The 12,210-nt window shown below is 42.5% G+C and overlaps 1 protein-coding gene across 5 annotated transcripts in view; it reads left to right on the forward strand.

The window, feature by feature from the left end:
• Window positions 1-12,210, forward strand: part of LOC109869661 (agrin) — a 537,476-nt gene that overhangs the window by 362,582 nt on the left and 162,684 nt on the right. For all 5 annotated transcript variants that reach the window (XM_031803590.1, XM_031803591.1, XM_031803593.1 and 2 more), the window contains one exon: window positions 6,087-6,308. In XM_031803590.1, coding sequence (XP_031659450.1) covers window positions 6,087-6,308 — 222 coding nt within the window. The remainder of the gene's footprint in view (window positions 1-6,086; window positions 6,309-12,210) is intronic.

Genomic DNA, 12,210 nt, shown 5'->3' on the forward strand with positions numbered 1-12,210 from the left:
ATGCCAATTTCGCAGCTCTTTCGAACCACCGGCATTCCCACAACACAGAAATCAATAGCAGTGTTCCACTGCTTAAGCCACAACATTCCAATTACAAAAACTGAGAGCCTTGTCTCCTCGCTCATCCTTGCACACGATCAGTTTAGATTTGTTAAATTATGGTCGCCGGTGGGCAATGCTCCTCCTCACACCAGTATCAGCCAGGCCCTTATCTTGTTGTTTTGCTGTTCCCTTTCTCTTTAAGTTGCCTTTCTTGTCCTGTGAAGAGACACTATGACACTGACGACAGCCTAACATCCTGAACGTTTGTTCTGCACTTGTTGAAATAAAGAAATAAGCATAGAATAACTTAGAAACGTTCTTTGTTGTGTGCGGACCCTCTACATTGCAGCCAAACTACACCCCAACACAATGGTGAGCTGGGAAGCCACCGCAATCCTGAGATTTTAGACATGATGCTATCTATCAAACTGCTACATAGGGCCTCTCTTCCTAACAGCTGGAGATGACGTCACTGGTATTCCATGGGCAAGATAGCGCCACATAGGTAAATTGCCTTCTGCTATCTGTTAATGATTGAACCAAGAGCGCAAGGCTGAGGCCCAGGGGAGGGGAATATTAAGAGTATTAAATGCACCTGTGCTTTCAAAATGAAACGGCAGTGATTTCTTAAACGGAGCGCCTGTTGAGATGCTAGTCTAATCCCATAATAATCAGGGTAATGACAGCACTCCCTCGCGCTCGCTGGGAAGCCGCGGATCAAATGCATCCTCACATCCTCTTCCCCTGGCTTATAATCTTTCTCCCTAACGGCCGACATGCCGCGTTATGCCCCCACCCGCAAGACATGTCAATGAGCCTCCCTCACATGGCTTCGACACCCTGCATAATTCTCCTGTCCGCTTGGCTAGATGAGGACATACGTCACAGTCTCCCGGGGCTTTGGGGTTTCAACTGTCAATCCGTTCCAACCACCCATTCAAGAGAATGAGAGCAATCTGCTGACCATCTAAATGTCATGCTTGAAAGAATGTGATTATAAGAAGGAGATCATCTTCATGGGCGATTTCAATATAAACTGGGAAAATAAAACTTGCAGGAAAAAACCTGACTCAAAAAATACAAGGTCCAACCAGAGTAACACAGTCATCCCATACTCAAATTGATCTGGTGTTTACTAACAGACCTTATTGAATAACTAAGTCCAGTAACTTACTAACTGGCATATCTGACCACAATGTTACAGTGGTGGTTAGAAAGCTCACTAAAAATACATTTAAGAACCATATTAATGTGCAACAATACAACAAAAAATCCTGAAAAGTGAGCAGAGTAACTATGATGCAGCTGTAAGTCAAATTGACTGGTCTGATCTGTAAAGCAATGAAGACTCAGAGTCTGGATACAGAACATTTCTGTCAGCTATTGACAAAGTGGATACCTCTTCTACTAGGAAATGTCAATGTAAGCCAAGACGGAAACCTCTCTACAATGGTTCAACGAGGACCTCTTTAGGCAGATGATAGAACGGGATTTTTCCTTGATAAAAGGACTGAAGTCTGGTAAGAATGATGACAGATGTACAGTTGAAGTCAGAAGTTTACATACACGTCGGTTGGAGTCATTAATATGTATTATTATGTATTATTGACTGTATGTTTGTTTTACTCCATGTGTAACTCTGTGTTCTTGTATGTGTCGAACTGCTTTGCCTTATCTTGGCCAGGTCGCAATTGTAAATGAGAACTTGTTCTCAACTTGCCTACCTGTTCAAATAAAGGTGAAATAAAAAATAAATGAAAATTAATACTCATTTTTCAACCACTCCACAAATTTCTTCTTAACAAACTATAGTTTTGGCAAGTCGGTTAGGACATCTACTTTGTGCATGACACAAGTCATTTTTATAACAAAATTTTACAGACAGATTATTTCAGTTATAATTCACTATATCATAATTCCAGTGGGTCAGAAGTTTACATATACTAACCTGACTGTGCCTTTAAACAGCTTGGATAATTCCAGAAAATTATGTCATGGCTTTAGAAGCTTCTGATAGGCCTCCAATCGACTCAAATGATGTCAATTAGCCTATCTTCAAACTCAGTGCTCATTTGCTTGACATCATTGTAAAATCGAAACAAATAAGCCAAGACCTCAGAAAAGAATTGTAGACCTCCACAAGTCTGGTTCATCCTTGAGAGCAATTTCCAAATGCCTGAAGGTACCAAGTTCATCTGTACAAACTAACACCATGGGACCATGCAGCCGTCATACCGCTCAGGAAGGAGACACATTCTGTCTCCTAGAGATGAACGTACTTTGGTGTGAAAAGTGCAAATCAATCCCAGAACAACAGCAAAGGACCTTGTGAAGATGCTGGAGTAAACAAGTATCTATATCCAGAATAAAACAAGTCCTATATCGACATAACCTGAAAGTTCGCCAAGCAAGGAAGAAGCCACTGCTCCAAAACTGCCATAAAAAAGCCAGACTATGGTTTGCAACTGCACATGGGGACAAAGATCATACTTTTTGAAGAAATGCCCTCTGGTCTGATGAAACAAAAATAGAACAGTTTGGCCATAATGACCATCGTTATGTTTGGAGGAAAAGGGGGAGACTTGCAAGCCGAAGAACACCATCCCAACCTTGAAGCACGGGGGTGGCAAGATCATGTTGTGGGGGTGCTTTGCTGCAGGAGGGACTGGTGCACTTCACAAAATAGATGGCTTTATGAGGATGGAAAACTATGTGGATATATTGAAGCAACATCTCAAGACATCAGTCAGAAAGTTAAAGCATGGTCGCAAATGGGCCTTCCAAATGGCCAATGACCCCAAGCATACTTCCAAAGTTGTGGCAAAATGGCTTAAGGACAACAAAGTCAAGGTATTGGAGTGGCCATCAAAGCCCTGACCTCAATCCTATAGAACATTTGTGGGCAAAACTGAAAAAAGTATGTGCGAGCAAGGAGGCCTACAAACCTGACTCAGCTACACCAGCTCTGTCAGGAGGAATGGGACAAAATTCACCTTATTGTGGGATGCTTCTGGAAGGCTACCCGAAATGTTTGACCCAAGTTAAACAATTTAAAGGCAATGCTACCAAATACTAACTGAGTGTATGTAAACTTCTGACCCACTGGGAATGTGATGAAAGAAATAAAAGATTAAATCAAATCATTCTCTCCTATTATTCTGACATTTCACATTCTTAAAATAAACTGGTTATCCTAACTGACCTAAAACAGGGAATGTTTACTCGGATTAAATGTCAGGAATTGTGAAAAACTGAGTTTGAATGTATTTGGCTATGTGTATGTAAACTTCCAACTTCAACTGTATACGACATTTCCTTCCTCTGGAGGCCACCAAATTATAAATGCACGCTATGATTTTCTCACATCTGAGATATTGCCTCACATGCTGGTCACAAGCAGGAGCTACTATTCTGAAGCCAATTGAATCACTCAACAAACAAAAACTTACCATCAACTTATTGTCATATCATTTACAAACATAATTGATTTAGTCTGTATAGCTTTAAGCAGTATGTAAACTCCGCATACGGCTTAAACTCAGCTGTAAGCTCAGTAAAAAAGAAACAGCCCTTTTTCAGGACCCTGTCTTTCAAAGATAATTCGTAAAAATCCAAATAACTTCACAAATATACATTATAAAGGGTTTAAACACTGGATCCCATGCTTGTTCAATGAACCATAAATAACTAATTGCAATGTCCGTAATGTGAGACGCCTAAGACAGCGCTACAAGGAGACAGGATGGACAGCTGATCGTCCTCGCAGTGGCAGACCACGTGTAACAACACCTGCACAGGATCGGTACATCCTAACATCACACCTGCGGGATAGGTACATGATGGCAACAACAACTGCCCGACTTACACCAGGAACGCACAATCCCTCCATCAGTGCTCAGAATGGCCGCAATAGGCTGAGAGAGGCTGGACTGAGGGCTTGTAGGCCTGTTGTAAAGCAGCTCCTCACCAGACATTACCGGCAACAACGTCGCCTATGGGCACAAACCTCACCGTCGCTGGACCAGACAGGACATGCAAAAAAGTGCTCTTCATTGACGAGTCACGGTTTTGTCTCACCAGGGGCGATGGTCGGATTTGTGTTTATCATCGAAGGAATGAGGGTTACACCGAGGCCTGTACTCTGGAGCGGGATCGATTTAGAGGTGGAGGGTTCGCCATGGTTGCAATTCATCTGATCACTCTTCATAACATTCTGGAGTATATGCAAATTGCAATCATACAAACTGAGGCAGCAGACTTTGTGAAAATTCATATTTGTGTCATTCTCAAAACTTTTGGCCACAACTGTACTGGTGTCTGGAACTATATTGGAGGGATGCAGCACCATTCTTCCACGAGACATTCAATCATTTGGTGTTTTGTTGATGGAAAACTCTCTCCGGGCACTGCTCCAGAATCCCCCATAAGTGTTCAATTGGGTTGAGATCTGGTGACTGAGACGGCCGTTGCATATGGTTTGCATCGTTGTCATTCTCATCAAACCATTAAATGACCACTCATGCTTTGTGGCTGGGGCATTGTCATTCTATGGGGGCATAGCCCTGGTAGCCAAAATAATGGCCTGAAATGATTTATACATGACCCTTAGCATGATCGGATGCTTATTACTTAATTTAGTTAGGAACCGCAACTGTGTGGAGGCATCCCTCATTTTGTAAAGTTTTTCCATTATTTTGGCAGTGACCTGAACATCTAACCTCGACAACAATTTTGATGAAGAATTGATTGGGGTGTTGAAGAAGGATAAGGAGGCAATGATGATGAAACAACATTAGCTGGATCACTTCAGATCACATTGTCGTCTACATGTTTCTTCCTCGTTCATCCCGATCCTGACCCACTTCCCAACTCGCCTGGCAATGGCAGAACCGGCACCACACGGAACGCCATCCCACTCCTCCCCTCAGAAGCCCAGGCAGTCTCTTTGCTAACCCCCAATTTAATGAAGTTATAGGTTGTATCACATCCGGCCGTGATTGGGAGTCCCATAGGTCGGCACACAATTGGCCCAGTGTCGTCCGAGTTTGGCCGGGTTAAATAAGAATGTGTTCTTAACTGACTTGCCTAGTTAAATAAAGGTAAAAATTAATAAATGGTAGTGGAGCGGCCGGAGAAGAGAGTGGCATGCATACACCTTCTCTCTGATGTTCTCTCTGATGGTTCTCCCACTTCTTCATATCTATCTCTGCCCAGGAGCTGGGCTTTGTGAATTATTCATCAGAGAGCTCTCTTTTTTCTTCTTCTCCTCTGTTGCTTTTCTTCTCTCTCTCTCTCTCTCTCTCTCTCCTCTCTCTCTCTCTCTCTCTCTCTCTCTCTCTCTCTCTCTCTCTCAGTGAGATGCAAATGGCCTCATTTGAAGAACGGCATACTTGGAAACAATTAATCAGCGCCCGTTTACTTCCCCATAAAAATTAAAAAAACTGTTATTTTCTACCGTTTCTCGCCAATTTTCTATCCGTGCCACAAGTCTATGGTTTTTACCCATATACCTTAGGGTGTGGGTTTCTCATACAGAGTGGTCAGTCACCTGTAATTGGCTTTTACAATGTGCTCAGACACCTCTGATTGGCTCATACAAAAAAGGGGGTGGGGGGGTTATCAGTACTTTCACACTGGGGCGGCAGGGTAGCCTAGTAGTTAGAGCATTGGACTAGTAACTGGAATGGTTGCAAGTTCAAAGCCCCGAGCTGACAAGGTACAAATCTGTCGTTCTGCCCCTGAAGAGGCAGTTAACCTACTGTTCCTAGCCGTCATTGAAAATAAGAATTTGTTCTTAACTGACTTGCCTGGTTAAATAAAGGTATTAACATGTTTTACCTGCCAACCCCTTTCTTTCAAACCTTTTGATCCTCCATCCACCTCTACTCTATTTTTAAACTATGCCGAGTACCCCACTCTTCCTGTCTTTAGCCCCCAGCCCCCTCTTTCAACCCCTAACCCCTCAATTCCCATCCTTCTCCTTCAACCTCTCTCACTGCTCCCTCACCCCCATCAATGCTAACCCCAATTGTCTCCCATCTCAGATCTCCACGCGCCCAGCCCGTGCCTGGCAAAGGCCTGCGAGTTTGGCGCTGTGTGTGTGGTGAAGAACGACAAGCCCGTATGTGAGTGCCCCGAAGCCTGCCTCCAGACACCCGACCCAGTATGCGGCAGTGACGGCCACAGCTACGGCAGCCATTGTGAGATGAGGGCCACGGGCTGCGCCCTGCAGAGGGACATCCACATTCAGCACCGAGGACCCTGCGGTGAGTACCAGACTATACAGTAGTACACTACGTCTGTATACTGTACATGCCTGACCATGTAACCTGACCAGGAAACAGGAATAACTCTGGGCCCTAGGGTGTAAGGTCTTGGATTTTGGTAATGAGGCCCTTTATCTACTTCCCCAGAGTCAGATGAACTGGTGGATTCCATTTATACAGTGCCTTGCAAAAGTATTCGGCCCCCTTGAACTTTGCGACCTTTTGCCACATTTCAGGCTTCAAACATAAAGATATAAAACTTTATTTTTTTGTGAAGAATCAACAACAAGTGGGACACAATCATGAAGTGGAACGACATTTATTGGATATTTCAAACTTTTTTAACAAATTAAAAACTGAAAAATTGGGCGTGCAAAATTATTCAGCCCCTTTACTTTCAGTGCAGCAAACTCTCTCCAGAAGTTCAGTGAGGATCTCTGAATGATCCAATGTTGACCTAAATGACTAATGATGATAAATACAATCCACCTGTGTGTAATCAAGTCTCCGTATAAATGCACCTGCACTGTGATAGTCTCAGAGGTCCGTTAAAAGCGCAGAGAGCTTCATGAAGAACAAGGAACACACCAGGCAGGTCCGAGATACTGTTGTGAAGAAGTTTAAAGCCGGATTTGGATACAAAAAGATTTCCCAAGCTTTAAACATCCCAAGGAGCACTGTGCAAGCGATACTATTGAAATGGAAGGAGTATCAGACCACTGCAAATCTACCAAGACCTGGCCGTCCCTCTAAACTTTCAGCTCATACAAGGAGAAGACTGATCAGAGATGCAGCCAAGAGGCCCATGATCACTCTGGATGAACTGCAGAGATCTACAGCTGAGGTGGGAGACTCTGTCCATAGGACAACAATCAGTCGTATATTGCACAAATCTGGCCTTTATGGAAGAGTGGCAAGAAGAAAGCCATTTCTTAAAGATATCCATAGAAAGTGTCGTTTAAAGTTTGCCACAAGCCACCTGAGAGACACACCAAACATGTGGAAGAAGGTGCTCTGGTCAGATGAAAACAAAATTGAACTTTTTGGCAACAATGCAAAACGTTATGTTTGGCGTAAAAGCAACACAGCTCATCACCCTGAACACACCATCCACACTGTCAAACATGGTGGTGGCAGCATCATGGTTTGGGCCTGCTTTTCTTCAGCAGGGACAGGGAAGATGGTTAAAATTGATGGGAAGATGGATGGAGCCAAATACAGGACCATTCTTGAAGAAAACCTGATGGAGTCTGCAAAAGACCTGAGACTTGGACGGAGATTTGTCTTCCAACAAGACAATGATCCAAAACATAAAGCAAAATCTACAATGGAATGGTTCAAAAATAAACATATCCAGGTGTTAGAATGGCCAAGTCAAAGTCCAGACCTGAATCCAATCGAGAATCTGTGGAAAGAACTGAAAACTGCTGTTCACAAATGCTCTCCATCCAACCTCACTGAGCTCGAGCTGTTTTGCAAGGAGGAATGGGAAAAAATGTCAGTCTCTCGATGTGCAAAACTGATCGAGACATACCCCAAGCGACTTACAGTTGTAATCGCAGCAAAAGGTGGCGCTACAAAGTATTAACTTAAGGGGGCTGAATAATTTTGCACGCCCAATTTTTCAGTTTTTGATTTGTTAAAAGAGTTTGATATATCCAATAAATGTCGTTCCACTTCATGATTGTGTCCCACTTGTTGTTGATTCTTCACAAAAAAATACAGTTTTATATCTTTATGTTTGAAGCCTGAAATGTGGCAAAAGGTCGCAAAGTTCAAGGGGGCCGAATACCTTCGCAAGGCACTGTATGTCTCTGTGTCCAGTATGAAGGAGGTTAGAGGTAGTTTCTCGAGCCAATCACCCCATTCCTTCTGCAGGCATCTTTAGATCTTAATTCAGAGCAGATATTTAAAGGGATACTTCTGGATTTTGGTAATGAGGCCCTTTGTCTACTTCCCCAGAGTCAGATGAACTTGTGGATTCCATTTGTTGACTCTGTTGGAAGGAAGTTGCTAAGTATCTTTAGTGTAATGACTGGAAGTCTATGGCTAAAGCCTGCAATTTCCCTATTATTGACCTTTCTGGTTGAAGATGCAATCTACTTCCAATGAGAGGGGGAACAGCCATGCTCCTACTGTTTAAATGGGTGACTGAGTCATGAGTCTTTGTCTGCTCTCGAGCACCGGGCTAAAAATATCCTGGCTTCCGCCTGCACTCATTTCATTGCCTGTTTCTTTTTCTTCCCTAAAGTTTGGTTAGTCCACTTGACGAAGCCATTTTAGCTAGACATGTTAATGGCATCTCTAGTGCTTTTTTCCCCATAAAGGGTCAGTGATGATGGCAATGATTAACATTTTCCTTTTATCAACAAACTGTTTGCGCCCGTTTCTTCCATTCCATATCCTTTCCTCTTAGTCATCAGCCAGAGTTCACTCTCTGCAGCTTTAGTTTGAATACAATTCTATTTTACTGTAGATGTGGTCTACGGCAGAGGCATATATCTGCACAGTAAGGAACATGTACAGTAGGCTGACATGTCATGTGTAGACTAACTAAGCCCAGACGTGAACAAATTCAGATAAATATTTACATCTCTTCACTTCTCTCTTCTCTTATAGGCTACTTAGTAAAGTTCATGCATGTTGCCTGCATGTAGCCATTTGGTCCTAAACAGGTAATAGCTTTTGATTTGATTGGATTAGGATCTCCATTAGCCGATGCCAATGGCGACAGCTAGTGTTACTGGGGTCCGACACATAACGGAAAATACATTACAGACAAAAGACTTTACATTTGACATACTTTTAAAAACATTAACATGTAGTGTGTGTGTGTGTGTGTGTATCTATCAGTTACACATCCAGTACCAGTCAATAGTTTGGACACACCTACTCATTCAAGGGTTTTTCTTTATTTGGACTATTTTCTACATTGTAGAATAATAGTGAAGACATCAAAACTATGAAATAACACATATGGAATCATGTAGTAACCAAAAAAGTGTTAAACATATCCAAAAATATTTTCTATTTGAGATTTTTCAAATAGCCTCCCTTTGCCTTGATGACAGCTTTGAACACTCTTGGCATTATCTCAGCCAGTTTCACCTGGAATGCTTTGTGGGAACTCTTGCAGGAGTTCCCACATATGCTGGGTACTTGTTGGCTGCTTTTCCTTCACTCTGAGGTCCGACTCATCCCAAACCATCTCAATTTGTCGGGGGTTTGTGGAGGCCAGGCCATCTGATGCAGCACTCCATCACTCTCCTTCTTGGTAAAATAGCCCTTACACAGCCTGGAGGTGTGTTGTGTCATTGTCCTGTTAAAAAAAAATGATAGTCCCACTAATCCCAAACCAGATGGGATGGCGTATCGCTGCTGAATGTTGTGGTTGCCATGCTCAAGCTCCTAAACAATATCTTAACTGCCATCGATAAGAAACATTACTGTGCAGCCGTATTCATTGATCTGGCCAAGGCTTTCGACTCTGTCAATCACCACATCCTCATCGGCAGACTCGACAGCCTTGGTTTCTCAAATGATTGCCTCGCCTGGTTCACCAACTACTTCTCTGATAGAGTTCAGTGTGTCAAATCGGAGGGTCTGCTGTCCGGACCTCTGGCAGTCTCTATGGGGGTGCCACAGGGTTCAAGTCTTGGACCGACTCTCTTCTCTGTATACATCAATGATGTCGCTCTTGCTGCTGGTGAGTCTCTGATCCACCTCTACGCAGACGACACCATTCTCTATACTTCTGGCCCTTCTTTGGACACTGTGTTAACAACCCTCCAGGCAAGCTCCAATGCCATACAACTCTCCTTCCGTGGCCTCCAATTGCTCTTAAATACAAGTAAAACTAAATGCATGCTCTTCAAACGATCGCTGCCTGCACCTGCCCGCCTGTCCAACATCACTACTCTGGACGGCTCTGACTTAGAATACATGGACAACTACAAATACCTAGGTATCTGGTTAGACTGTAAACTCTCCTTCCAGACCCACATCAAACATCTCCAATCCAAAGTTAAATCTAGAATTGGCTTCCTATTTCGCAACAAAGCATCCTTCACTCATGCTGCCAAACATACCCTTGTAAAACTGCCAATCATACCAATCCTCGACTTCGGTGATGTCATTTACAAAATAGCCTCCAATACCCTACTCAACAAATTGGATGCAGTCTATCACAGTGCAATCCATTTAGTCACCAAAGCCCCATATACTACCCACCATTGCGACCTGTACGCTCTCGTTGGCTGGCCCTCGCTTCATACCCCATGTCATCTACAAGAGCCTGCTAGGTAAAGTCCCCCCTTATCTCAGCTCGCTTGGTCATCATAGAATCTCCCACCTGTAGCACACGCTCCAGCAGGTATATCTCTCTAGTCACCCCCAAAACCAATTCTTTCTTTGGCCGCCTCTCCTTCCAGTTCTCTGCTGCCAATGACTGGACCGAACTTCAAAAATCTCTGAAATTGGAAACACTTATCTCCCTCACTAGCTTTAAGCACCAACTGCCAGAGCAGCTCACAGATTACTGCACCTGTACATAGCCCACCTATAATTTAGCCCAAACAACTACCTCTTTCCCTACTGTATTTATTTATTTTATTTATTTATTTATTTTGCTCCTTTGCACCCCATTATTTGTATTTCTACTTTGCACATTCTTCCACTGCAAATCTACCATTCCAGTGTTTTACTTGCTATATTGTATTTACTTTGCCACCATGGCCTTTTTTTGCCTTTACCTCCCTTATCTCACCTCATTTGCTCACATCGTATATAGACTTGTTTATACTGTATTATTGACTGTATGTTTGTTTTACTCAATGTGTAACTCTGTGTTGTTGTATGTGTCGAACTGCTTTGCTTTATCTTGGCCAGGTTGCAATTGTAAATGAGAACTTGTTCTCAACTTGCCTACCTGGTTAAATAAAGGTGAAAAAAATAAATATATATATATATATATATATATATATATATATATAAAAAGAAAATAAGTCTGCCTTGAATTCGAAATAAATCACAGACAGTGTCACCAGCAAAGCACCCCCACACCATCACACCTCCTCCTCCATGCTTTACGGTGGTAAATACACATGCGAAGATCATTCATTCACCCACACTGCGTCTCACAAATTTGGACTCCAGTCCAAAGACAAATTTCTACCAGTCTAATGTTCCTGTTTCTTGGCCTAAGCAAGTATCTTCTTATTATTGGTGTCCTTTAGTAGTGGTGTCTTTGCAGCAATTCCACCATGAAGGCCTGATTCCACAGTCTCCAGTTGATGTTGAGATGTGTCTGTTACTTGAACTCTGTGAAGCATTTATTTGGGCTGCAATTTCTGAGGCTGGGAACTTCAATGGCCTTCCATTCCTGTGGTGGTCCTCATGAGTACCAGTTTCATCATAGCGCTTGATGGTTTTTGCTGCACTTGAAGCAACTTTTTGAAGAGTTTTGAAGCAAGTTCTTGAAATGTTCCATATTGACTGAAATTCATGTCTTAAATTAATGATGGACTGTCATTTCTCTTTGATTATTTGAGCTGTTCTTGTTATAATATGGACTTGGTCTTTTACCAAATAGGGCAATCTACCTTGTCACAACACAATAGAAACATATTAAGAAGGAAAGAAATTCCACAAATGAACTTTTAAGAAGGCACACCTGTTAATTGAAATGCATTCCAGGTGACTATCTCACGAAGCTGATTGAGAGAATTCCAAGTGTGTGCAAAGCTGTCATCAAGGCAAAGTGTGGCTTTTTGAAGAATCTCAAATATAAAATATATTTTGATTTGTTAAACACTTTTTTGGTTACTACATGATTCCATATATGTTATTTCATAGTTTTGATGTCTTCACTATTATTCTACAATGTAGAAAATAGTAAAAATTA

This window comes from Oncorhynchus kisutch, linkage group LG24, assembly GCF_002021735.2.
Source record: "Oncorhynchus kisutch isolate 150728-3 linkage group LG24, Okis_V2, whole genome shotgun sequence".
NCBI classification, from domain to species: Eukaryota; Metazoa; Chordata; class Actinopteri; order Salmoniformes; family Salmonidae; genus Oncorhynchus; species Oncorhynchus kisutch.